Here is a 22,787-nt window from a genome sequence, read left to right as displayed (position 1 = left end):
TATCACAGAATTCTGGTCAGCTATGTAAATCACAAGAAGTGAAAGCTGCAAAAAAACAAATTTGCAAAAGGATCTATTATCTTCTTCCCACATTATTTTAAGACCTCAGAAAAGCTATCACCCCTGAAAGTGTAAGGGTAATTGAATTGTTTCTACAGCTATTTTACATCTGTGTCAAACATTCAATATCCCTAGTGATGCTGGTAAGTTGGCAAACTAAAGGACAACAATTCCAAATATTTTAACATTCTGATTATATAGCTCTCTGGCCAGTTTACTCCCAGACACACATTCAGGATAAACACATACTCAACATTAAATGACTATTTATTTTTCAGGTTTAAAAGATTTCAAAATACATATGTACAAGATAAATAAACTACACAAAAATTATGTCATCAAATATATTTAAAAAAAAATTCAAGGTAGGCAACTTAGATCACCTTGGCAAAGAACACATTAACTAAGATGAACCAGGACAAGTCCCCTAAACATCAGGATGAAATTTCTTTTCTATGCCTACTAGCTGACTGGCCTTCCTTTTCTGTGTTGAGTTGTGTACTCTGGAGTCACCAGCCTCTGGTAGATTATCAAGCATCTCTTCCTCATCAGCCTAAAAAGGAGGAGACAGGGTGAAATACAGTAAGGTTCACACAAATGCCAGGATGGAGAAAAATGAAGCTCTGTAATATTATTTCCATGTACTTCTTTGTTGCAAGATTTAAATACAGTATTATGCATACGATATTCTCTCAAAGACATCTTCCTCAATTTTTTTGTTTTAATTTTTATTTCTTTTTACAAGTAACACCACTGCTATTTAACTCAATCTGAAAGATGGCATAACTCAGCAAGAACTATGATGTGCTACTTTCCATGTTGCTGTAATTTGAATTTTGCTAAATGAGGAAATTCTATCAACCTGAAGTTTTTCCTTCAACTTTCTTCCATGAATGGTCCCCTAAGAAAAGTTTCCCCCATCTCTGCAACTAGTCCCTGCAAATATAGATTCTTCTCAGTGTTAAAAGGACAACTTAGAAAAAAAGAATCTGAGACACCACTCCACTATCCCTGCTACCTGCAATATAAAAAAAATTAACCAGATGCTGCCTGCCGTCTAGTGTTGCCCAATAGGTGACAACTGTTACGAAACATCTACTGTTAGTTGAGCTATTAGGCTATTTTGCTGAATGATTATTTAGAAGGTTGCAATAGGAGAAAAAGATTAACTAGTCATTCTAGAGTTCAGTACAAATTTGGCAAATCTAAAAAACATTATTTATACATATATACTTTATACTATATATACTTAATTAACTGACAATAGTAGCAAACATTATACCTTTTGTTTCTGTCTTGCATGCTTCTCTGTCCACTGTCTGGCATTCTTGAGGAAGGCTGGCTTATTATATTTAAATTCTGAGGACTGAGATGAAATCAAAGAAAAGAGTTAATGGAGAAAAACATGATTTGCAGTGGTTAGAGCTGCTGCAGCTATCCTCACACAGGGAGAGTTAGCGGTATAGACAAGGTAGGATATGTGTTGCAGAGGAAAATGGGGATATTTACTATGTCAGCCATGAGCGGGTCATCAGGGTTGGGTTCTGACATGAGCAGCTGAATAGAGGTCAACACAGTTGCGATGTTGAGGGATGGTCTCCAAGCACCCTATATACAAACAGATAAACAGTTGCTTTTATATTAGAATGTGATCCTCTAATTCAAGTTTAATAGATGAAGAAAACAGAATGCTGTAGAGTCAACCATTTACCCACAACTCACTTTTGGTGGCAATTTGAGAACATCCAGACAAATCCTTCCAGCAGAATCAATGTTTGGATGATAAATTGGAGTGAGAAATCGGATCTGAGGAGGTTCAAATGGGTACCTATGAAAGAATAAGACAACAGATAATTTTCATTACATAATTTTGCTTCTAAATACATTTAAATAGTTTCTTGGTCACAATAATTTTGGTATTATAGAAATGTCAGGGAGACTGCCTTTTGGAGGCAAACTTTCTCTCTTCCTAAATTTTCACTATGAAAATTTAAAATAAATCAGTTTGAAATAACAGTATTGAAAACATCCATATATCTACCACCTGGATTCAAGCCACTTTACCTCTAAATACTCCAGCATATCTTCTAAGAATAAGAACATTCTCCCATATAAATGCAATACTATTACCCCTATGAAAAATTTAAGAACTAATTCCCTAATATCATTTACTGTTCAGATTTCAGTTGTTCTCCCCAGTTTTTGTTTTTTATAGCTGGGTTTTTCAAAACAGGACTCAATTACAATTCATACGTTGCATTTGGTTATTATGTATCTTTAGTGAGACACCGACCTTGCAAAGTTCCCAGTCTATTTTTAGAACTGATGCACCACATGATTATTAAGCTGTTCTCCCAAGACTTTAACAAGTTTGGCCAGGATCTGACCTAGTGATTAGATGTCTATGTTTCAACTGTTAGATAGTCATTTCTTCCCTTCCCCGTTCTGTACAAAACTACAACTGTAACTCACCTGATGAGAGCCTTAAAGGAGACTTGAATTAAAAGGGGCCTTAACCATGAAAAGAACGAGATCATGGTCTTTGCAGGAACAGAAAGCCAAATACCACATGCTCTCATTTATAAGTGGGAGCTAAATGATGAGAACATATGGACACAAAGAGGGGAACAACAGACACTGGGGCCTACCTGAGGGTGGAGGGTGGGAGGACAGAGAAGGGCAAAACTACTGGATACTAGGCTTAGTACCTGGGTGACAAAATAATCTGTACAACAAATCCCCGTGATATCATGAGTTTACCTATATAACAAACTTGCACATGTACCCCGGAACCTAAAATAAATGTTAAAAGAAAAAGCGGGGGGGAGCTTAATGTTAAGAAAGCACAATAGTGGTTGCCAGGGGCTGAGAGCAGGGAGAAATGGGGAGTTAGAGTTTAATGGCTATGAAGTTTCAGTGTAGGAGGATGAAAAGTTCTGGAGATAAATGTTGGTGATGGTTGCATAACAATGTGAATATATTTAATACCACTGAACTGTACACTTAAAAATGGTCAACTTTATGTTATGTATATTTTATCACAATTTAGAAAGTAAGGGGGTCTTTGATGTGATCTCGCCCATTGTTCTGGAGAAGGAAACTGAACTCCAGAGAGAGAAAATAACTTGGTCGAGGTCACCTTAAGTCATGATAAGGCCAGGATTAAAACCTAGTCCTTTATGCTCTATCTACTACATTGCTCTGTCTCCCAATTTATAAATGCACTTTACCATGTAGGTTGAGAAGCTGATTCATACTAACCTCTCAGGAATGATAACTTCTAGCTTAAAAACACCTTTCTCATAAGGTGTGTTGGCTCCACCTAATATTTCTTAAAAGAAAAAAGAAAGAAAAAGTTAAAAGGGAATCAGATCATTTGAATTACTACCATATGGAGCTAATGAGTTCTATGGTCCTAATAGAGAAACTAGGCCTAGGACAATAATTCTCTCTCAGGACTTTTAACAAGTCCTCATGCAACACACCACAATGCTAATGTACTCAAAAAGTTAATGGTGTCAAACAAAGGACATATAGAAAATCTAAAGCAGAAGTTGCAAAATGCTGGCCACAAGACCAAATACAACCTACAGATTTGTTTTGTTTGGACCGCAGTATTCTAATCATGTATGTTTCCCATCTGGCCTCACAGATATTTGAGATGGTTATCTTTGATCTAAACACTGCTTCACTGCTTTAAATCTTGGCTATAAATCAGCATAAGGTATAATAAAAAGTCAAAGAAGCAAGAAATGTCAAGCAAACCTTTTATAAATGTAAACAAATTTGGGTAGAAAGATGGTAGGGCACTCTGACCTTATAACTGCTCCTTACTTTAGAAGAATACACAAAATGTTTTATTTCAGCACAGTCTTCAATAGGGTCATGACTTTCATCATATACATGATTTGATACCTACGAGCTTGCAGGTCATCCATTTGGTCTTTATCTTGCCAACATGTGATGCCTGGGGGTGGCTCTGTGGCTAACATGTGCAGCTCTCTCTTCAGACGTGAAGCTCTCTGCATGATCCCCAAGTAGAAGAAAAACCACACACAGTTCACTGCTCCACACTAAGAGCTGCCTGGGATGCACTGGAGGAGAAAAGAGGTGACCATAAAATCATCAGCAATAATGACTATGAAGTTTTCAGCAAACAGCTTCAATGTAGTGAGGGTGGGGGACAGAGTCCTCTTTTTTGTTTTGAGACACAGTTTCACTCTGTCACCCAGGCTGGAGGGCAGTGACACCATCTCAGCTCACTGCAATTTCCACCTTCTGGGTTTGAGCAATTCTCGTGCCTCAGCCTCCAGAGTAGCTGGGATTACAGGCGTGCACCACCATGCCCAGCTCATTTTAGTATTTTTAGTAGAGACAGGGTTTCGCCATGTTGGCCAGGCTGGTCTCAAATGCCTGACCTCAGGTGATCTGCCTGCCTTGGCCTCCCAAAGTGCTGGGATTACAGGCGTGAGCCAATGCACCCAGCTTTTTTTTTTTTTTTTTTTTTTAGAGGCAGGGTCTTGCTCTGTCACCCAGGCTGGAGTGCAGTGGCACAATCTCAGCTCACTGCAATCTCCACCTGCTGGCCTTAAGTGATCCTCCCATCTCAGCCGCCTATGTAGCTGGAAGTACAGGTGTGTGCCACCACGCCAGTCCAAGATTCCTCTTATTAATCTCTATTCTGACAAGGGAATCTGAGTTTTTCCACTCCCTTCTTGTGAACGTTTATCTATACAAGCAAATATATTTTTAAAATAAAGAATTAAAAATGCAAAAAGTTCTACAAAAAATAAAAACACTAAAGGTTTTAAATAATGGGTGTTTCCACTGATAAATTATAAACTCATGAGGCCAGGCCTGGGTCTGATTTTGCTTACTATTGTAGCCTTAGCATGCCTGTCATAGTAAGGGATTTGACAAATATTAGCTGCTGTGAGGAAGTCTACGTATGCTTTGTGAGAGCAAGAATGGTAGAGATAGTCAACATTCTCAGGTACAAACAAATGTTAAATGTCCAAGTTTCTCTCCATGTGCTATGGATTCCACCTTCTCCCAATCTTCAGGGATACCATTCCATCAATTATTCCATCTTTCTTACCCTCAATGTTCAAATATGCTCAAAGTCTCTCTCACCTAAAACCAACACCTACACACATATTCACCCAACACTCTTCTCAACTCTAGTTCTCTCTTTACTAACCAAGCAAAGGACACTAATCCCTTTTTTTTTTTAGACGGAGTCTCGGTCTGTTGCCCAGGCTGGAGTGCAGTGGTGCGATCTCGGCTCACTGCAACCTCAGCCTTCCGGGTTCAAGCAATTCTCTGCCTCAGCCTCCCGAGCAGCTGGCATTACAGACGCCTGCCACCACGCCCGGCTACTTTTTGTATTTTTAGTAGAGATGGGGTTTCACCATCTTGGCCAGGCTGGTCTTGAACTCCTGACCTCGTGATCCACCCACCTCAGCCTCCCAAAGTGCTAGGATTACAGGCGTGAGCCACTGCGCCCAGCCAACACCAATCCTTTAATGTGTTACAAATATCCCCCAGTTTGTGCTTATCTTTCCATGTTGTACATGGTGTCTTTCAATAAACACATACTCTTAACATAATCAATCTTAAAATCTCTTTCTTTACATTTATACTTTGTGTATTAAATTTTTCCTTACCCCCAAATGTAGAGATATTCCTACATAGCCTTCAAATATTTTATAATTTTGCTATTCAAATTTAAATATTGAATCCACTAGGAATTGAATTTTATGTATAGTGAGTGAGGTGGGGGTCCAGTTTAAAGTTTTTCCCCATATGAATAGTCAATTGTTCTAACACCATTTACTGAATAAGTCCATCCTTTCCCTGCTGATATTACTATAAATTAAATTTCTATATGTGTGGATTTGTTTTGGGACTCTTGAATTTGTTCCACTGGTCAAGTGGATTATTTCTGAGACAATACTCCACTGTTTGAATTACTATAGCTTATTCATTTTTTATTATTTAAATTTTTTCCCAGCTTTACTGAGGTATAACTGGCAAATACAAATTGTATATATTTAAGGTGTACAATGTGATGTTTTACTATAGCTTATCCACCTGGTCTTTTTCTTCAGGAATGACTTGATTATTCTTGACTCTTTGCTCTTCCATATAAATTTGAGAATCAGTTCATAAGTCCATAAATATATACATAAATATGTATATCTGAAATTATAATCCAAATCATAACAGGGTTCTGTGGTTTGGATTGTAATTTTATTGATGCTATAGATCAATTTGGAGATAACTGATATCTTTATGATATTGAATCCTAAGATCCATGAACACGCTGTTTCAGTCTTTTTTTTTTATGCTTTCCAAAGGTTTTATAATTTTCTCTACAAAGCTTTATCTAATTTTTGTTAGACTGATTTCTAAGTATTTATATTTTTGCTATCTTTTCAAAAACACTATTTTCTACCCATTTCTTACTGTTACATGTAAATCTAATTGATTTTTTTTTATTTTTTTGAGATGGAGTTTTGCTCTTGTTGCCCAGGCTGGAGTGCAATGGTGTGCTCTTGGCTCACCGCAATCTCCACCTCCCGGGTTCAAGTGATTCTCCTGCCTCAGCCTCCTGAGTAGCTGGCGTTACAGGCATGCACCATTAGGCCCGGCTAATATTGTATTTTTTTAGTAAAGACACGGTTTCTCCATGTTAGTGAGGCTGGTCTCGAACCACGGACCTCAGGCGATCCACCCATCTCAGCCTCTCAAAGTGCTGGGATTACAGGCATGAGCCACCTCGCCCAGCCAATCTAATTGATTTTTAACCAAAGCCTTAGTAATGCTAATGATGAATCTATTTGGGGTGGGGAGCCGTCTGGGAATGGTAATTCCACACTGCCAATCATGTCATCCACATATAATCAGTTTATTTCTTCCCTTCTAATTCTTTTCCTGCCTTCTATTCTGACAGTAACTTCTAGTACAATGTTAAATGAAAAAGCTGATAGCTGGGCCAAGCATGCTGGCATGAGCCTGTAATCCCAGCTACTCAGGAGGCTAAGGTGGGAGGATGACCTGAGCCTGGGGAGACTTAGGCTGTAGTGAGCCATGATTGTGCCACTGCACTCCAGCCTGGGAGGCAGAGTGAGACCCTGTCTAAATAACAGCCAAAAAAAAAAAAAAGAAAAAAGAAAGAAAGAAAAGCTGATAGTTGGCATTCTTTTCAGATTTCTAACCTTAAAGGGAAAGCATTTAACACTATGCTAATCAGTAAGACTGGCCTATAACTGTCCTTTCTAATTTTGTCTTTATTAGCTATCAAGGTTATGCTAGCCTCCTAAAATGAGTTAGGGAGTATTGCCTCCTTTTTTTTTTTTAACATATTGTGGATTAGTCCAAGAGATAATTTGTTACTAGGTTGTCTGGAATAACTATCTGATCCTGGTGTTTTCATTTTGAGAAAATTTTAACCTACAAATCCAATTTATTTAAATCTTATTCAAGTTATTTATTCTTGCATCAATTTTGGCAAGTTAAATTTTTCCACAAATTTATCTATTACATGCAATTTTAAATTTATTTGTATAATGTTTTATCTTTTTAATCTGTAGTTATCTATGGTTATGTTTCCATTTTCATTTCTAACACTGTTTATCTGTGCCATCTTTTCTTTGATCAGTCTTGCTGGGCATGTATCAACCAAAAGGAAGTTCAAGTTTTGATTCCACTGGAAAGAATAAAAATTTATGACAAAAATAGAAAATGAGAAAAAATACTTTTTTCTTAAAAATAAAGATTTTTTGCTGGAAGTGTTTTGTACTTGAAGATCACGCCACTGCACCCCAGCCTGGGCGATAGATTAGGACTCTGTCTCAAAAAAAAAAAAAAAAAAAAATCTTCGTCCAAACACGTACTATACATTTTTTCTTGTCATTATTCCCTAAACAATACAGTGTAACAACAATTTATTTAGCATTTTATTAGGTATTATAAGTAATCAAGAAATAATTCAAAGTATATGGGGGTGGGGCTGGGCACGGTGGCTCACACCTGTAATTGCAGCACTTTGGGAGATCAAGGCAGAAGGATCACTTGAGGCCAGGGGTTCAAGACCAGCCTGTGCAACAAAGGAGAACCCCATCTCTAAAATAAATAAAGTATATGGGAGGACATGCAGAGGTTCAAGACCAGCTTGTGAGGCCTGGCACAGTGGCTCATGCCTGTAATCCCAGCACTTTGGGAGGCTGAGGCAGGTGGATCACTTGAGATCGGGAGTTCCAGACCAGCGTGGCCAACATGGGGAAATCCCCTCTCCACTAAAAATATAAAAATTAGCCAGCTGCGGGGGTGGAGGCCTGTAATCCCAGCTACTCAGGAGGCTGAGGCAGGAGAAAGACTTGAACTCAGAAGGTGGAGGTTACAGTGGGCTGAGATCGCGCCACTGTACTCCAGCCTGGGCGACAGAGCAAGACTCTGTCTCAAAAACAAAACAAAACAAAACTGGCCAGGCATGGTGGCTCACACCTGTAATCCCAGCACTTTGGTAGGCCAAGGTGGGTGGGTCATTTGAGGTCAGGAGTTTGAGACCAGCCTGGCCAACATGAGGAAACCCCATCTCTATCAAAAATACAAAAATTAGCAAAGTGTGGTGGTGCACGCCTGTAACCCCAGCCACTTGGAAGGCTGAGGCAGGAGAATGGCTTCAACCAGGAAGGCGGAGGTTGCAGTGAGCCAAGATCGCGCCACTGCACTCCAGCCTGGGTGGCAGAGCGAGACTCTTTCTTAAAAAAAAAAAAAAAAAAAAAAAAGAACCAGCCTGTGCAACAAAGGATATCCCCATCTCTTAAATATAAAGTATATGGGAGGACATGCATAGGTTATATGCAAATACTACACCATTTTATATCTGGGACTTGACCTTTGGTGGATTTGGGATCTGCAGGATGTCCTGGAACCATCCCTCATGGATACAGAGGGTTGACTGTACAGTAAAAGTATCACAAGTATAAAGTATACCTTTATATAAAATGAGAACAGTGGAAAGCCATGGTAAAAGGATTAGAACAAGCAAGACAATTTCTCCCAAGGAAGCAACCAGACTCCAGCCTCACTATGTTAACCAAAATTGGCATATGCCATTCTTTGGCTCAAATGCCATGAATAACTGCCTATTTTTCAGGGTATAAAGGTTCTTTACAATCTAACCCTTATATCCCGCCTTATATCCAGTATCTACTCTCCACAAACTCATGCTTCAGCCACAATGCACTATTCCTGCTGCCCATAAAAGTTTTATTCTTTCACACCTTTAGATATTAAAGGTTACATATTAAATCACAACTCCTTCTCCAGCAATGCCTCCCCACCACTCACACCTTTCCAACATCACCCTCTGTGCGTCTACATCTATTTGCATCGTGTTCTAACTCACCTGACAGTTTCTTCTCCTTAGGAGGAATTCCTTGACAGCAGGTCCCTAGTCTTTTTTTGTATCAAGTCTGCAGTAAATTTGGATAATTAATGAACGAAACGTGGGTTTGGACCAGATGTTGAAGAAGACAAAAGAACAGCCAGTGCACAACCCGCAGCAAGTACTGGGCTGTTATGTCCCTTCTAGTGGCAAATTTCTCCCTGCTGTGGCAGGAGGACGGCTCGGGGGAGCTCTGACCACGATTTCATGCAAAGATACGGTGAGACCCTCCGCTCAACAGTGGCTTTTCTAAGGCTCTCCTTTCAGAGGAGACGAAAACTCCCATATTAGGCGGAAACAGGACTCCTTCCCCGCAAGACTCAGTGACCTTCTCCAGTGTACCTTCTTTCAGATGGGGAACCGGAATACTCTCCTTGCTTACCTGAGCTGACACCCCTCACAACGAAGCAACGCGCGGACCAACGGGGCACCAGCGCCTGCGCGACCTCGGACGGTTGGCGTGGCTCCGCCCCCTGTCTGGGGAAGATTGTGATTGGCCCACAGTAATCCACCGGGAAAGAAGCGCAGCCACCGCTCCTCTCTATTGGCCAGTGCTCTGAACGCTCACGCATTCAAATGAGAGCGCGCGCTGGGCGCAGCCATTCAGCTTCCTACACCCTGCGGCTGAACCCTGAGACGTCATCCGGCAGTCCAAATTCGGTTACAAAGTCGGCTCTGTCAGACCAAGGAAGGAGCTGGAAATCGTTTCTTAGCAAGAACAATGAAAGAAACCAGAAATATTTAATCTGGAAAAGAGAATACGTGATAGCTGTCTTCCTTTATTTTTTTTCACATGGGAGATTTTACTACTTCAGAGGACACGTTTATTCAGAGGACACATTTAAGGACAACGGATGAAAGTCTAAGAGATGCAGAACTTAGTTCAATAAAGCATTCTATCAATTAGAACTCTGAAGAACAAAGTAGGTAGGGTAGTGAATTCCTTCATCACTGGAAATGTTCAAGTGGAAGTTAGGTCATCACTTGTTAGGGATAGTGCAGAAAGGATCCTTGTACTGGGTGGCAGTTTGGAATAGATGACTTTTTTTTTTTTTTTTTTTTGAGACGGAGTCTCGCTCTGTCACCCAGGCTGGAGTGCAATGGTGCAATCTCGGCTCACTGCAGCCTCTGCCTCCCGGGTTCAAGCAATTCTCCTGCCTCAGCCTCCCGAATAGCTGGGATTACAGGCAAGCGCCACCACGCCCAGCTAATTTTTGTATTTTTAGTAGAGACGGGGTTTCACCGTGTTGGCCAGGCTGGTCTTGAACTCCTGACCTCAGGTGATCCATCCTTCTCAGCCTCCCAAAGTGCTGGGATTACAGGCGTGAGCCACTGTGCCCAGCTGGAATAGATGACTTTTAAACCATCTTCCAACGCTAGATGCATGGTACTTTCTGAACAAGGAAGGACCTGTTTATAGTTAAGCCAACCTTAACTTCTCAGAGCTGCCTCTGCCAGAGGCCAATGCTTCATGAGCGCTGAAAGATGGCACAGACCTGACTTAATCTAAAGCACATGGCTGGAACTTGACTAGCCTTTGGAAATGCTGTGGGTGGAAAAAGAAAACAAGCAAAAAGCCAACCCTCATCTGACTGCTCTCAGCTCACTGTGTAGCTTTGGAACAACGATGGTAATACTAATAGTAATTTATTATTATTACTATTATTTATTACTATTATACTATTTATTACTATTATTGGTAACAGAGTAATAATCAGTCTCTTTCTAAACTTGTAAATCAGTATAATTTTGGCCACTGCAGTGATGTCTACATCTAGTCAAAACTGGTGTTAAGTGGCAAATGGTTCCCCATAGCCATTGTGTGGGGTGTTTTCTCTCAAGGGCACCACATGTTCACTAGGACTCTGTGATGCTCCCCTGGGGTTCCTCACCTTAGTTGTAGGAATAAACCAACTACAGTAGTTTATTAATTATTATAAAGTTGTGAAACAAACATAAGGAATCCCATTCTTGTCCAGTCTAATTCCAGTTTGCTGTTGGGGGTTTGCATTTATTGTTAGCATTTACTCAGCATTTAGTGAAGTGTTTTCTGTCATAATTGAGTTCCTGCTTATTTTACTACTGATGTTTTGTTTTAGTCCTTTCAATACCTGTCTTTATTTTCTTCCTGCCCCAATTGTAATTGTATCTCAATTACAGTTCTGTCTTCAGAACTGAAATTGATTACTTCCTTGGGTGGTTCTCTGAGAAATAGGTCTTAAAAATGTCTCTTAAAAAAGCAAGAACTGTATTGAGTCCGGTGGAAAAGAGAGATGGTTTGATAAAATAAGTAAATCCCTATAATTTTGGCAACAGAGAGGAAAGAAAAAAGGATAGAAGACAAAAGAGGAAGGAAGAAAAGGAGGTAGAGAGGGAGGAAGAAAACAGAAAGAAAAAAAAGAACCCCATACACTAAATGTACAGTTTCCATTTGTCCACCAGAGGGGGTATGTTAACTGGTGGGAATAGAGGCCAGGCTAAAAGATTTTCATAAACTTTTTACAGGTGTCATTGTTTTTAAAAATGGAGCATTCTAATGTTATAATTTATTTTTAAATTATAGCTATGAAAATTATTATTTTATAAAGGTTTCTTCACTTTACAACACATCATAGCAGGCTCACTTAGTACTTACAAAAGTATAAAAATTGTATTTTATTTTTCTACAGTAGTATTTGTCAGGATTTACTCACTAGTATATGAAAATATATCTTATTTATTTTTATTTTTTATTTTTTATTTTTTTGAGACAGGGTGTCACTCTGTCGCTCACTGCAACCTCCGCCTCCTGGGTTCAAGCGCTTCTCCTGCCTCAGCCTGCCTAGTAGCTGGGACTTCCGGCGCCCACCACCATGCCCGGCTAATTTTTGCATTTATAGTAGACACGGGGTTTCACCATGTTGGCCAGGCTTATATTTTCTTTAGAATAGTATACTTATAGCCAGGTGCAGTGGGTCATGCCTGTAATCCCAACATTTGGGGAGGCCTAGGTGGGCAGATCGCTTGAGCCCAGGACTTTGAGACCAGCCTGGGTAACATGGCAAAACCTCATCTCTACCAAAAAATACAAAAATTACCCAGGCATGGTGGTGCATGCCTGTAGTCCCAGCTACTTGGGAGGCTGAGGTAAGAGGATCACTTGAGCCCAGGAGGTTAAGGCTGCAGTGAGCTGTGATTGCACCACTGCAAATCTAAAGTGAGATCCTGTCTCAAAAATAAATAAATAATAAAGGAATGGAGTACTTGTTTAGGAAATTTACCATACTTGTTTAATGAGCTGATTGTGTAAGTTATTCTCAGAAAGCCCTAGTTGGGAAAGATGTTTTAGAAAAAATAGGATTTCGATTTGAAAAAACTTTTCAAGTCATTAGAGGTAGATGAATGTTTTCATGGCATTTTTTTGGCTGAGCCTGTAAAATTAATTAGATTATAATAATTATTACTACTTTCAATAATCATATAGCCAGAAGGTATATTTCTCTATCTCCAAGTAGATATGCACTTAAATGATCCAAGGAATTTAACTACTTACACTTTTCGTAAAATCTCCAAAGAAGGTATTACACTCTTACTTCCACAGGAAAAAAAAGAAAAGAAGCAAATAAAATAGGTATGGTAAGGAAGTACTTCTGGCTTCCTGGAACTTCCTTATATTGAGACTGAATTCTTGGCTGGGCGCGGTGGATCACGCCTGTAATCCCAGCACTTTGGGAGGCCAAGGCGGGTTGATCACAAGGTCAGGAGTTAGAGACCAACCTGGCCAATATGGTGAAGCCCTGTCTCTACTAAAAATACAAAAATTAGCCGGGCATGGTGGTGGGTGCCTATAGTCCCAGCTTCTCAAGGAGAATTGCTTGAACCCAGGAGGCAGAGGTTGCAGTGAGCTGAGATCGCACCACTGCACTCCAGCCTGGAGACTCCGTTTCAAAAAAAAAGAAAAAGAGACTGAATTCGTGTTGAAATTTAAGCTCAGGCTGGGCATGGTGGCTCACACCTAAAATCTCAGTACTTTGGGAGGCTGAGGTGGGAGGACTGCTTGAGGCCAGGAGTTCAAGACCAGCCTGGGCAAAATAGCAAGACCCATCTCTACTTAAAAATAAAATAAAATAAGATAATTTTATGTGCCTATAGTCCCAGCTACTCAGGAGGTAGAGGGAGGAGAATTGCTTGAGCCCAGGAGTTTGAGCCTGCAGTGAGTTATGTTGGCACCATTGCACTCTACCCTGGGTAACTCTGTCTCCAAAAAAGAAAGAAAGAAATTTAAGTTCATATCTCTTGGGAAAGTAAGGATTTAACCTGGAGTGGGTCAATTTTAGCTTATTTAAACAACTGGAACCAGATATTTTTTGCTTCCTAATTCGGAATACAAAAATAATGCAGCCAAAAGAAGCATCATTATTGATCCCTGAAAAATTTACTCCAGTTTAAAAATCCTTATTAGAAGACCAGTATGCCAGTAAAACATAAAGTTATATATATATAGGAGCAGCTATCATATACGAGGAACATAATATTGAAATGATGCATGAGGACTGTAAATAGGATTAGGCTTCTAGCTGAGTATTCTTACCTATTTGATTTAATATCAATTTTTCTTTTATCCTTTAGGGACAGTTCTATTTGGGAGCTTGTGGGCAACAGTAATTATCAGCAAGAGGCTGAATTGGAATAAGAGGAGGTCCCACTGTGATATGTTACAAAGTAAATCTCATGAATAATTTTTTTTTTTTTTGAGAAAATCTTGCTCTGTCACCCAGGCTGGAGTACAGTGGCATAATCTCGGCTCACTGCAACCTCCGCCTCCCAGGCTTAAGCGATTTTCCTGCCTCAGCCTCCTGAGTAGTTGGGATTACAGGCACCCGCCACTGTGCCTGGCTAATTTTTGTATTTTTAATAGAGATGGGGTTTCACCATGTTAGGGTGGTCTCGAACTCCTGACCTTAAGTGATCTGCCCGCCTTGGCCTTCCAAAATGCTGGGATTACAAGCGTGAGCCATCGCGTCTGGCCAAGAATTTTTAATTGCAATAAATGATGAGACATGACAAGTTCTATGGTGGCCATAAATAAATGCATGTAGCAAGGAAAATGAGGTTACATAATGTATACATTATTATACCTTGATTTTCCTTATGTACATTGTTATTGATAGTACACAGATTTGACATGAGGTTTAATTAGTATTTATAATGTATTTAAGAATATCCTACTAAAGCATATGGTGGTTAGACACAGTATTATTAAACATAATATTTTTTACATTTATATGTCACTTTTCATTTGAGGCTTTCAATTCAATAATTAATTGTTTCCTTAATGTATGATTTCCACTTCATTTCAGGGGAAATTGAGGAACAGGCAAATTTTCACATGACAGAATATAACAAAGTTTCCCTTTACAATACCCCAATCATTTTGCAACATTTTTTAAATGAAAAATTTTAAACATACAGAAATGTTTAAAGAATCTAATATTTGCATATGTACTCTTTCATTATAGGTAACACATTTAATTATATTTTGTTCAGGGCTAGAGCACTGGAGGTTATACTTATTAAATCAATCGGACTGGCCAGATGCGGTGGCTCATGCCTGTAATACCAACACTTTGGGAGACTGAGGTGGGTGGATCACTTGAGCCCAGGAGCTCAAGACTAGCCTGGGCAACATGGCAAAACCCTGTCTCTACAAAAAATACAAAAGTTAGCCAGGCATAGTGACGCAGGCCTGTAGTCCCAGCTACTTGGGGGGCTGAGGTGGGAGGATCGCTTGAGCCTGGGAGGTTGAGGCTACAGTGATCCACGACCATGCCACTGCCCTCCAGCCTGGGTGACAGAGTGAGACCCTGTCTCAAACAAAACAAAACAAAACAAAACAATCGGACAGATACATGTTTTATAACCCAGTCTTGGTGAATATAAAAATGTTCTATTTGCTACCTTAGGAATTTAGTATGATTTAGTATGCTTGATAGTATCTTTCTCTAGCTTTGAAAAAAAAAATCATGGGCCAGGTACAGTGGCTCAGGGCTGTAATACCAACACTTTGGGAGGCTGAGGCAGGAGGATCGCTTGTGTCTAAGAGTTCCAGACCAGCCTGGGCAACATGGTGAGACCTTGTCTCTACGAAAAAATAAAAAAATAGTGGGTGTGGTGGTGGGCACCTGTAGTCCTAGCTACTGGGGAGACTGAGGTGGGAGGATCGCTTGAGCCCAGGAGGTTGAGTCTGCAGTGAGCCGTGATTGCGCCATTGCACTCAGCCTGGGTGACAGAGTGAGACTCTGTCTCAAAAGAAAAGAAATAAAAATCATGGAAGACATCTATTCTGTCTTGTAAAAATTTAAGATACATGAAAAGAGTAGAGGAGGAGGAGGAGGGAGAAGGAAGAGACATTATTTATTGGGATCCAATATGTGCCAAAGATAGTATTAGGCATCCTTGCATGTATTATTTCATTTGATCCACATGACTACCCTGTGAGATGTTATTCCCATTTTACACATAAGAAAACTGGCTCAGAGAAGTTAAGTAATTTGTCTACGGCTGTGAATTCAACTTAAATTCACAGCTTAAACTCTTTTCACTACATCTGAATGCATCATTTTCAAGATCTTTTCTGGGCCTGGAGTAAGTTGACAGTATTTATGTAAAACATGTAATACTGTATCTGTATGTATGCTCCTCTTCCCCACGCTCATTCACATTTACCGTGATTAATACACATGTTAATAAAACCCTAGACTTAGAACTAGGATATAGAATCCAGTCGTTTAGGTACTTAATGTTTAGTTCTCTCCTCCAGAAAACAGGAATAATTACCGCCTTTTTTCCACTCCAAAGAATTGATGTGATAATTAGGGAGATAAGATTAGTTACTAGTCATAACAAGAATAAACTACAACTCCCAAAATGCCCAGAGGAAGAGGCTGACGCCAGTCCAGGAGACAGTTCCAGCTTTAGGGCAAAGGTGACCCCACTGGGTCCCGTGGCGAAAGAGAGAGCCGCCGGTCCTCGACTTTTTTCTGATGCATCCAGGGATTTGTAGTTCCCTTACGGCCACCAAGTGCACTTAGGGCAGGTCTCTTACTACGAGTCCCGTGATGACCCGAGGCCGGGCAGCGCCTGCGTATTGAAGCCGAGGGAGCGTGCGGGCGGTGCTACTGGCGGGAGGAGTAAAGATGGCGGCGCGAGGGTCTCCGCCCTCTTCTCCGGGCTGAAGCGCTCTGAGAGAGGCGGCAGCGGCAACTCGAGCCTCAACAGTAATTTAGTGTTGGTAGTTTTGGCAGCAGCTGCCGAGGCCGGAGCAATGGCGGAGCTGGAGCACCTAGGAGGGAAGCGGGCAGAGTCGGCGCGAATGCGGCGGGCAGAGCAGCTTCGGCGCTGGCGGGGCTCGCTGACAGAGCAGGAGCCTGCGGAGCGACGAGGCGCGGGGCGGCAGCCGCTGACCAGGCGCGGGAGCCCCAGGGTCCGCTTCGAGGACGGTGCTGTCTTTCTGGCCGCCTGCTCTAGCGGGGACACCGACGAGGTGAGAAAGCTTCTGGCAAGAGGTGCTGATATCAACACGGTCAACGTGGACGGCTTGACAGCCCTGCACCAGGTAACTCCTTTCTTGGTCTTAGAGGCGTCCAGTCTCCTACAGATGAGCCTTTGACCCTGCGAGCCACCCCATGGGGAGTATCAGTGTTGCCGCCGACTCCTTCTGCATGGACACTGCCCTTTTGGGCTAATCGGTTTCATTCTTGGCCAGCTTCCTCCACTAATCAAGTCTTTTTCTGACCCCAGGGTCTTAGGAATAGCGTCACCCCGCTGCTTGGTCAGTGTTTGTATTTCCCTCCACCTACTTGTGTTGTCATGGTTACTGGTGATTTTTGTCCCTGGTCTTATCCCTGTAGATTAGTTATCTTCACTTATGTCTGGTTGGCGTGCCTGCACACCGCGTCACTCATAGGCACAGTGTCATTTGTTTGATGCCCTTTCAGAAAATTCAGTTGTTGTGTGTCCCCGTTATAGAATATCTTATATCACTTAAAGAGTAAAGCCCTTTACTGGGTAAAGACAAGCAGGTCTGAAACCACACCTCTTGTTTTGTTGATTTGTAGTACTTCAAAACAGTTTGTGTTGCCTCTAGGCTACAGCTCCTAGAACACGCCGGACCTCGTTGTTTTAGGTATCTTAACTTTCTTCTCAGCAGTGCTACCTCCCTGAGAGCTTCCTATGGAGAACTAAGTTACTGAATTACCTCTGTTTGATACTTATGGAATAGCTTTTCTATTTTTCTATTTTTTTTTCTAAAGCGCTCTATAGAAATCCCATGCCCTATGTATAGCTATACTATATGGATTGTGGATAATCTGTGCTTGGTAACGACACCTTTACTTCTGTCACCTAATGCAGCAATATTCTCTGTCTACTGACTGCCATGACTAACTACCCCTCTCTCCTCAAATGGAACTTCATCAGTTATTTTGGTGAGCTGAGAGCCGGTCACCCACTCTTAATCTTTTGTATTTTTCTTCTTCTGCCGTCTGTGCAAAGTGAATGTATTGGCATGAGAATCTACTTCTAAATAATAACTCAACTTTATATCAGACCACTTCCCTAAATATATTTAGCCAATAGCTTAAAAAGTTACTTCTCACTATGTTTGCAACCCTTCTATTTCAGGTAGAAGAAACTCTTTCACCCTATTTTGTACCCATTTTTTTTCCTGCTGATAATATTTCCCCACCTAAGGTAGTAACCAATATTTGTAGAGTGCTTTGCTGTTTGATTTCATATGTCTTACCCCATGTGAGTTTCAGCAGTGATCCTTTGAAGTAGGTGTGGCAGGTAGTGTTGTTATTCTCATTTTACAGATGAGGAAACTGAAGCTCAGGAAAATTATTTGTGCAAAGTTAGAAAGTAAAGAAGTGGCCCATAGGCATGGATTTTTCAGACTTATGTCACAGAGATCTATATCTCGCTTAATAAGGAGCTGAATGTAAAATGAGATAAAAGCTAAGAGAACCACATTAAATTCTAAACTTTAAATTTCTGAACTCTTTGGGAAGGTGAATTCTTGTTTTTCTTTTTCTTTTTCTTTTTTTTTTTTTTTGATTCAGAGTCTCGCTCTGTTGCCCAGGCTGGAGTGCAATGGCGAGATCTTGGCTCACTGCAACCTCTGCCTCCCGGTTTCAAGCGATTCTCCTGCCTCAGCCTCCCGAGTAGCTGGGATTACAGGCACCTGCCACCACGCCTAGATAATATTTGTATTTTTAGTAGAGATGGGCTTTCACCGTGATGACCAGGCTGGTCTCAAACTCCTGACCTCAGGAGATCCACCCTCCTTGGCCTCCCAAACTGCTGGGATTATAGGCGTGAGCCGCTGTGCCCGGCCTAGTAATCTATTGAAATAAGAGAAGAAGGGGATGACAGCTATGGATTTTTTTTTTAACATCTATAAATGCAATATAAGCATTCCTTTCAATTTATAGGGCTGACAAGGAGTTGAACTGAACAGGTATACTCGATTCTAGACAAATTCAGCTAAAAATTAAGCTGCTTAAAGATTTGAGGTCTGTTGAGAAACTATATCTTTGAATCAAGACAACGGGCCTTTATTGGCTTCAGAACATTACAAGTCAGTTTCCGAAGAGTTACAATGTGTGTCTCCATGACTTGGAGAAGTTTTTGTTGTTGTTGTTGTTGTTGTTTAAAAAAAAAAAAAAACAAAAAACAGTGTCTCACTGTATCTCCCAGGCTGGAGTACAGTGGTGCAGTCTCAGCTCACTGCAACGTCCGTCTCCCAAGTTCAAGCTATTCTCATGCCTCAGCCTCCCAAGTAGCTGGAACTATAGGTGCCCACCACCATGCCCAGCCAATTTTTGTATTTTTAGTAGAGATGGGGTTTTGCCATGTTGGCCAGGCTGGTCTCAAACTCTTGGCCTCAAATGATCTGCCCGCCTCGGCCTCCCAAAGTGCTGGGATTACAGGCACGAGCCACCGCGCATGGCCGACCTGGAGAACTCCTAAGGTACATAAAAGACTATTTTCAAATGGGAGACTGGAGCTGTTGGTAGCTGAACCACCTACTTTACAATGGATTCACCTTCTGTGAAATGGAGAGTGAGTGGTACAATTATCTGAATTATTTATTTAAAATGTCCATTTGTTATACAAGCACGATATAAATTATCTGGATAATTGCTTCTTTTCTCTCTTTTGGCCATGGCCACTTGACCAACTGTGGATTATTGTCTTGGCATGTTAGAAGCCCCCAGATAATACTGGGGGACAATTTTTCTCCTCCTACAACATCACAGTAGATGATTTGCACTGCAGCTTGTGGTGCCTTGATGCTTCTTTTGGACTTAGAGACCTTCTTTCTTGGCAGCCTTTGCTGAGACCACGAGGTGCTTGAGTTAAAGATAACAAGCTCCAGGGGGCCTATTAATAATACTTGAATTAGACTGGGATAAGAAGTATCTCAAAGGTTAGACCAACTCTGATGAAAGCCTTGGAAACTGATGCAGACTAAATTTCAGTGACTAAAGTAAGATTTGGTGTGTATGCATGTGTTGTCCTAGAGTCCTTAACAAGGTATTAATCTGATTATAGAACCCTTGAAAGCACTTGTTTGCTCACAAAGGAATTTCTGTTTCATATGCGTATACACATTGTAAGGCCAGGAATATTTGTTAATAATTCTATGTGGAGTAGTACTTTAAAATTTTTCTTTTATTTATTTATTAAGTTTGACTGTTAGCACCTATCTTGATATCCTTAGCATTATAATCTTAGGTACTCTAGGCCTAGATACATGATATCTACCAAATTATTGCTGTGGGAAGAGGCAAGTGCCTACTTTCAGAAAAGAGATTTTTCTAGGATTTATTAAAATGAATGCTTACTTACTTCAGCATGTATTATGTTGACTCTTAAATCTGTGCTGAGTGTGGTGAGGGATGCTGGATTTCAGTCACCATAGGTCTTGTCTCTTAGCACGGTCTGATCAGTCTTCATCTGGAGGGCTACCAAGGAGATTAGAATAATTCCATACTTGACTCAGAAATTCAGACTGGCGGCCGGGGGCGGTGGCTCACGCTTGTAATCCCAGCACTTTGGGAGGCTGAGGCAGGTGGATCACGAGGTCAGGAGTTCGAGACCAGCCTGGTCGACATTGCAAAATCCCGTCTCTACTAAAAATACAAAAATTAGCCTGGTGTGGTGGCGCACACCTGTAGTCCCAGTTACTCGGGGAGGCTGAGGCAGGAGAATCGCTTGAACCCAGGAGGTGGAGGTTACAGTGAGCTGAGATCACACCACTGCACTCCAGCCTGGGTAAAAGAGTGAGACTCCGTTTCAAAAAAAAAAAGAAAAAGAAAAAAGAAATTCAGACTGTCTTTGTAATGTGCAGGGTCCAAATTTGGACCCTCAAGGTCACACCAGACTGGAATTCAATTTGTAGTTGAATAAGCCTTTGTCATTCTAGAGTTGCCTCAGTCTGACGCTGTAGACTTAGAGAGGCTAAAATCACGTATTTCTCAGGAAGAGAGATGGAGATAGGAACAAGTGAGGGGAGGAGGATAGGCTGAGCAATTTATATTCAGACAGAGACAGAAGATGAGTAAGATGAATGTGTGTTCAGTTCAATATAAAATAGTACATTTTGTGTGCTAACTCATATGGTAAAATAAAACTTGTGCTTTTAACCTTTTCTCTTTTATTCTACATTTATTACTCATTCCTCTCCTGGTTCCACCTGTGAAGTTACTTTTGCCTTACCCTGAATATTGATGAATTCTGCTTAGTGTCAGGACCCATGGCAACATAGGATTCAGAAAAATCCTGTTTGCTCCTTTATTATTGTGCATCTAGAATAGTCATCTGTCCTGAGCCATTTTAGTAGCTTACCTCTTCAAATTGCTTAATATGTTGCATCAGACTATGTTGGACCTCAAAGCCATATTGGGAAATTCAGCTTTTTGTCTGTGTGTTTTTGTTTTTGAAAGTATAAATAAAAATGACTTTCATTTGTTCCGCAGAATTTCTTCCCTATTCTTCTTCTTTGTGTGTGTGTGTGTGTGTGTGTGTGTGTGTGTGTGTGTGTGAGACAGGGTCTTGCTCTGTTACCCAGACTGGAGTGTGGTGGTGTGACCATGGATCACTGCAGCTGCAACCTCTCAGGCTCAAGTGATCCTCCCCACCTCAGCCTCCTTAGTAACTGGGACTACAGGCACACCCCATCATACCCAGCTAATTTTTAAAATTTTTTGTAGACAAGGGGGTCTCACTGTGTTGCCAGGGCTGATCTTGAACTCCTGGGCTAAAACAATCCTCCCCCCTCGGCCTCCCAAAGTGCTCGGATTACAAGTAGGAGCCACCATGCCTGGCCTCTCCCCAGTTCTTCAACTCCTGCTGAATAACTGTATATCACCATTTGGGCTTTTAGAATCTTCTACTCTGTGAGTATTTTGAAATAGGCAACCTGTCAATATATATGGATTAAGTACAATTCTGCCAAAGGTAAGGAGTTGGACCAGTCTTGTTGTTAATATAAAACTAAGTAGTTTATTTTTTTCTTTTAAAATATTTTAAAACTAAGATATACTTTATATACAATAAAATTCACTCTTTGTAGTGTAGCATCCTATGAGTTTTGACAAATGCATACAGTTGTGGAACCACCACTGTAATCAAGATGTAGAACGTTACCCTCAAGATTTTTTGTGCTCCTTGGTAGACAGCTCCTCCCACCCTCAGCCCATGACAGTCATTCATCAGTTATTTTGTCCCAATAATCACAATAGATGGAGGCTGAGGCAGGAGGATCACTTGAGCTCAGGAGTTTGAGACCAGCGTGGGCAACATAGCAAAACCTTGTCTTTACAAAAAAATAAAATTAGCCAGGCATGTTGGTGCATGTCTGTAGTTGCAGCTACTTGGGAGGCTGAGGCGGGAGGATAGCTTGAGTCCAGGAACTGGAGTTGCAGTGAGCCATGATCATGCCACTGCATTCCAGCCTGGATGACAGAGTGACACCCCGTGTCTATAAACAAACAAGAGCCACCATGCCTGGCCTAGAGTAAAGTTTTTGATATTTGAATAATATGCCATTAATTACATGTGTCCCATTCTTCTTTTTTTTTTTGAGACAGTCTTGCTCTGTCAGCCAGGCTGGAGTGCAGTGCATGATCTCGACTCACTGCAACCTCTGCGTCCCTTGCCGTAGCCTCCTGAGTAGCTGGGATTACAGGGGTGTGACACCACGCCTGGCTAATTGTTTTTTTTGGTTTTT

General features: G+C 41.0%; 2 protein-coding genes across 18 annotated transcripts in view; one reads left to right on the top strand and one right to left on the bottom strand.

Moving 5' to 3' along the window:
• Positions 1 to 309: 309 nt before the first annotated feature.
• Positions 310 to 9,993, bottom strand: UBE2T (ubiquitin conjugating enzyme E2 T). Of its 3 annotated transcripts, XM_009440790.4 has the most exons (8): positions 9,897 to 9,957; positions 9,476 to 9,542; positions 3,980 to 4,154; positions 3,322 to 3,391; positions 1,783 to 1,888; positions 1,570 to 1,668; positions 1,343 to 1,426; positions 310 to 613 (listed from the first exon to the last, which is right to left on the bottom strand). In XM_009440790.4, the coding sequence occupies exons 3-8, from the start codon at positions 4,086 to 4,088 to the stop codon at positions 488 to 490; spliced, it is 594 nt and encodes a 197-aa protein (XP_009439065.1). In that variant the 5' UTR covers positions 4,089 to 4,154; positions 9,476 to 9,542; positions 9,897 to 9,957; the 3' UTR covers positions 310 to 487. The 3 variants fall into 3 exon arrangements, with proteins under 3 accessions (XP_009439065.1, XP_514102.1, XP_024206751.1); XM_514102.8 differs by lacking the exon at positions 9,476 to 9,542 and having other exon boundaries at positions 9,897 to 9,993; XM_024350983.3 differs by lacking the exon at positions 9,897 to 9,957 and having other exon boundaries at positions 9,476 to 9,887.
• A 6,644-nt stretch (positions 9,994 to 16,637) lies between these two features.
• PPP1R12B (protein phosphatase 1 regulatory subunit 12B) overlaps positions 16,638 to 22,787 on the top strand; it is a 239,945-nt gene continuing 233,795 nt past the window's right edge. For 13 of the 15 annotated variants that reach the window (XR_010151163.1, XR_010151160.1, XR_001711816.3 and 10 more), the window contains exon 1: positions 16,655 to 17,108. Coding sequence is in view for 8 of the 15 variants with exons in the window: in XM_009440817.5 (XP_009439092.3) it covers positions 16,818 to 17,108 (291 nt within the window). In the remaining 7 variants the exon portion in view is untranslated. Of the gene's footprint in view, positions 17,109 to 22,787 lie in introns of all 15 variants that reach the window. The other 2 variants (XM_514103.8, XM_009440823.4) reach the window with 1 other exon arrangement.

Source organism: Pan troglodytes, chromosome 1 (genome assembly GCF_028858775.2).
Source record: "Pan troglodytes isolate AG18354 chromosome 1, NHGRI_mPanTro3-v2.0_pri, whole genome shotgun sequence".
NCBI lineage: Eukaryota > Metazoa > Chordata > Mammalia > Primates > Hominidae > Pan > Pan troglodytes.
This window is presented reverse-complemented; position numbering and strand designations above follow the sequence as displayed.

Bases quoted from the DNA above. Each gene is read 5' to 3' on its own strand.
- UBE2T (XM_514102.8), bottom strand. From the start codon at position 4,088: ATGCAGAGAGCTTCACGTCTGAAGAGAGAGCTGCACATGTTAGCCACA. The intron at 1,669-1,782 runs GTGAGTTGTGGG...GTTTGTATATAG, and splicing joins TTCTCAAATTGCCACCAAAA to GGTGCTTGGAGACCATCCCT. The intron at 614-1,342 runs GTATAATGTTTG...CCTCCTTTTTAG, and splicing joins ATGCAAGACAGAAACAAAAG to GCTGATGAGGAAGAGATGCT.